Raw genomic sequence first — 3,903 nt, 5'->3', positions numbered from 1 at the left:
CCAGACCTGACCACTTCAGGTCCACATGTGCTCTACCTGAGGTTGTGATCACACTACTCTGTGTGTGGGACCTGACTCCTCTGATTCTCCAACAAACAAGATGCCGAAAAGTACTGAGAAGTCTGGAGCTCAGCTGCCTCTCTTTGTTCCAGCCAGCAGCTCTCAGGGAGATCTGTTCAGGAAGAGCACCACCTCCCTGGCCAAGATCGCTGTTGTCCTCCAAGGTGCTCCAGGCAAGATGCTCACTTTTAGTCAGGTAAGAAAGAGTCCAGACGTTTTACAATGAATGTTCAAGAATACTGTGGTATGAAACACAGATGGTCATTTCAAAAACTTAATTTCCACCTGATGTTTTTCAGCTGATGGACAGACTGACATCATTAACATCATTACTCTATGAAGACAGGAAATCTGTTGAGAACAACATCAGAGTTTGTTTATCAACCAACACATGTTTTGTCAAGGTAAGTTTTCATTCCCAAACTGTTGATATTTCAAATTAACATTTTGATTATTTTATTAAAGAACTTAACTTCTGTCTCTATAACCCTGTTCTGTATATTTCAGATTCCACCGGTTCCTGATTTACTGGACAGTAAGAGAAACTACTGGAAACTGGACCCCAGTCAGATCACAGCAAAGATGGTGCGTCGTCACTTCAAAGGGATCCTGCAGCTCTTCCCTGAGTTGGCCTCCAAAGTGGAAACGGAGAACACGAGCAGACCATCAGAGCACTGCTCAGCTCTCCAATCTCCTGAGCCTGCAGCCTGCAGAGATGTTCAGATCAAATGTGAGGTGAAGTTCAGCAGTCCTTTCTCCATTGAATCCCTCCTGAAGAGAGACAGTCCCTCTGCTCGGGCCTCCAGAGCTTCTCCTCTGTCCACTGTGCCGGTCAGAGTGGAGCAGCAGCCTCCGTCCACACACAGACTAGTTGGGACAAAGAGGAGCTTCAGATGGAACTCTGAGGAGCCTCTCCTCCTTCAAGCTTCAGCTGGAAGTTCCCCCATCTGCTCAACAGGGGGCAGCACACACCACGGACTCACTGCTACTGGAGCTGCTCAGCCCATCAACAGGATGAATGTGTGCACTCGGTCCTCATTTCCTGTCTACACAAGAGCCAGTGTTGCTCCTTATTTCACCAGCACGCAAAGCCCTTACATCACTTACACTGTACCCACATTTACCCATGATGCTCTCTGTTTCTGGCTGTAAAGTGTTTGGTACCTGGCATACCAGCTTTCTGCAGCACTTTTTTTAATAAAAAGTAAAAAAAAAAAAAAAATTGTGTTGTTGTTTTCCCCCCAGTTGGTGTGCAATGTAGCATGCAAACAAACCGAAGCTTAATTAAAACACTAAGAGATGCAAATTAATCATTCACTACCAAGGAAAACAACAATAAAATGCAATCACAAATAAAAATGTTCATTGTCTTCAACGGGTGTAAAAAAACATTATGAATTCTAGATGGAAAGATAAATATTGCAGTGAAGCTGTTAGACAGATGAGACGATACCTTTCCTGTTATTAGAAACACTTGGCAGCAGGTTTTTATCACTGGTCACTTGCACAATTTTAAAGGCTGAATCAGTTAAAACAAAAAAATGGGCACATTTAATACAACTCAAAAGAACACTATAGCAAGTGTATTTATATGCCTTTATTTGTGTCCAAAACTGTACACATCAAAGGCCAAAGCAAGCATTTCAGACTGAACAGAATGCCAAAGTGGAAATGTTCGCACTATACATTCCAGTTAACTTTTTGTTTTTAAGGAAACTTAATACATATTTAGTGGATGCAAAACCAGTTTGTCCCTCCACAAAGAAATTACCATCAGACACATCAACTGTGATAAGGTGAAAAACACTGGAATGTGGGTGATTCCGACAAGAACAATGCTGCTTTTAAATTAAAGCTTATGGCAACATTTGAGTGCTTTTCACCTCATCTGACCTCCACTGTGTTATTCAGTGTGGTGACCAGACACACAGTAAACATGTAAACAGTATGACATTGTGTTGTGTGATTCATGCACTCAAATACAGGGCTTGAAAACAATTTGGAGGTATTTGTACTTTACTTGAGCTACAATTTGAACTACTTCATACATATACTCCATCTCAGAGGGAAATATTGGACATTTTACCCAACTACAGTTATCTGACTACCATAATGGATACTTAACAGATGAAAGTTTTACATAAAACAACGTGTGATCGGTTTCTTTTTTGCAAACAGTCACAGGTTGTGGTGAATAAAAGAGATGTGTGTCATTTCAGAACAGAAACCCCAAGTCTGTCAAAATATTATTTAATTTATGTTTTAGGACCTTTGTGATTGACACTTATTGGCAACAGTCTGACATTCCACAGTAGGTAAAGCACAGGTGAAAATGATAATGATAATAGAGATGTTTCAGTTGACTGTGCACTCACTGACTCACTGTCACAACTTACTGGAGCACTTGAATAGAACAGAGCCATCGTTAATGTTATGAGTAACTACTGTGCTTTTCCACTATGACAAGTCAAAATGTGTGCTGTTAACGAGGACTAATCCTCTTGATGACTAATATTACTGATCTTATTGAAAACAACAAAAGCTTCAATTGTTTTTTTACTTTTTATTACAAAACATTTTATAAAACAACACAGTGCTGCAGAAAGCACGGTATGTCAGGTACCAAACACTTTACAGCCAGAACCGGAGAGCATCATGGGTAAATGTGGGTACAGAGTAAGTGATGTAAGGGCTTTGCGTGCTGGTGAAATAAGGAGCAACACTGGCTCTTGTGTAGACAGGAAATGAGGACCAAGTGCACACATTCATCCTGTTGATGGGCTGAGCAGATCCAGTAGCAGTGAGTCCGTGGTGTGTGCTGCCCCCTGTTGAGCAGATGGGGGAACTTCCAGCTGAAGCTTGAAGGAGGAGAGGCTCCTCAGAGTTCCATCTGAAGCTCCTCTTTGTCCCAACTAGTCTGTGTGTGGACGGAGGCTGCTGCTCCACTCTGACCGGCACAGTGGACAGAGGAGAAGCTCTGGAGGCCCGAGCAGAGGGACTGTCTCTCTTCAGGAGGGATTCAATGGAGAAAGGACTGCTGAACTTCACCTCACATTTGATCTGAACATCTCTGCAGGCTGCAGGCTCAGGAGATTGGAGAGCTGAGCAGTGCTCTGATGGTCTGCTCGTGTTCTCCGTTTCCACTTTGGAGGCCAACTCAGGGAAGAGCTGCAGGATCCCTTTGAAGTGACGACGCACCATCTTTGCTGTGATCTGACTGGGGTCCAGTTTCCAGTAGTTTCTCTTACTGTCCAGTAAATCAGGAACCGGTGGAATCTGAAATATACAGAACAGGGTTATAGAGACAGAAGTTAAGTTCTTTAATAAAATAATCAAAATGTTAATTTGAAATATCAACAGTTTGGGAATGAAAACTTACCTTGACAAAACATGTGTTGGTTGATAAACAAACTCTGATGTTGTTCTCAACAGATTTCCTGTCTTCATAGAGTAATGATGTTAATGATGTCAGTCTGTCCATCAGCTGAAAAACATCAGGTGGAAATTAAGTTTTTGAAATGACCATCTGTGTTTCATACCACAGTATTCTTGAACATTCATTGTAAAACGTCTGGACTCTTTCTTACCTGACTAAAAGTGAGCATCTTGCCTGGAGCACCTTGGAGGACAACAGCGATCTTGGCCAGGGAGGTGGTGCTCTTCCTGAACAGATCTCCCTGAGAGCTGCTGGCTGGAACAAAGAGAGGCAGCTGAGCTCCAGACTTCTCAGTACTTTTCGGCATCTTGTTTGTTGGAGAATCAGAGGAGTCAGGTCCCACACACAGAGTAGTGTGATCACAACCTCAGGTAGAGCACATGTGGACCTGAAGTGGTCAGGTCTGG

General features: G+C 42.7%; 2 protein-coding genes across 2 annotated transcripts; one reads left to right on the top strand and one right to left on the bottom strand.

Annotated features, from left to right (window-relative positions):
* Nucleotides 1-6: 6 nt before the first annotated feature.
* Nucleotides 7-1,212, top strand: LOC116379684 (forkhead box protein I1-ema-like). The gene is made up of 3 exons (XM_031841657.1): nt 7-256; nt 360-464; nt 568-1,212. The coding sequence occupies exons 1-3, from the start codon at nt 101-103 to the stop codon at nt 1,210-1,212; spliced, it is 906 nt and encodes a 301-aa protein (XP_031697517.1). The 5' UTR covers nt 7-100.
* A 1,479-nt stretch (nt 1,213-2,691) lies between these two features.
* Nucleotides 2,692-3,897, bottom strand: LOC116379683 (forkhead box protein I1-ema-like). The gene is made up of 3 exons (XM_031841656.1): nt 3,648-3,897; nt 3,440-3,544; nt 2,692-3,336 (listed from the first exon to the last, which is right to left on the bottom strand). Exons 1-3 carry the CDS (start codon nt 3,801-3,803, stop codon nt 2,692-2,694), a joined length of 906 nt encoding a protein of 301 aa, XP_031697516.1. The 5' UTR covers nt 3,804-3,897.
* Between the last annotated feature and the right edge of the window lie 6 nt (nt 3,898-3,903).

Source organism: Anarrhichthys ocellatus, unplaced genomic scaffold, assembly GCF_004355925.1.
Source record: "Anarrhichthys ocellatus isolate YVR2014 unplaced genomic scaffold, GSC_Weel_1.0 scaffold4930, whole genome shotgun sequence".
NCBI classification, from domain to species: domain Eukaryota; kingdom Metazoa; phylum Chordata; class Actinopteri; order Perciformes; family Anarhichadidae; genus Anarrhichthys; species Anarrhichthys ocellatus.
The sequence above is the reverse complement of the archived record's forward strand: the minus strand, read 5'-3'. Positions and strand labels throughout refer to the sequence as shown.

Excerpts from the sequence above, each read along its gene's own strand:
- LOC116379683 (XM_031841656.1), bottom strand. The coding sequence starts at position 3,803 with ATGCCGAAAAGTACTGAGAAGTCTGGAGCTCAGCTGCCTCTCTTTGTT. Across the intron at positions 3,545-3,647 it reads AGATGCTCACTTTTAGTCAG|CTGATGGACAGACTGACATC; the intron begins GTAAGAAAGAGT and ends GATGTTTTTCAG. Across the intron at positions 3,337-3,439 it reads CCAACACATGTTTTGTCAAG|ATTCCACCGGTTCCTGATTT; the intron begins GTAAGTTTTCAT and ends TGTATATTTCAG.
- LOC116379684 (XM_031841657.1), top strand. The coding sequence starts at position 101 with ATGCCGAAAAGTACTGAGAAGTCTGGAGCTCAGCTGCCTCTCTTTGTT. Across the intron at positions 257-359 it reads AGATGCTCACTTTTAGTCAG|CTGATGGACAGACTGACATC; the intron begins GTAAGAAAGAGT and ends GATGTTTTTCAG. Across the intron at positions 465-567 it reads CCAACACATGTTTTGTCAAG|ATTCCACCGGTTCCTGATTT; the intron begins GTAAGTTTTCAT and ends TGTATATTTCAG.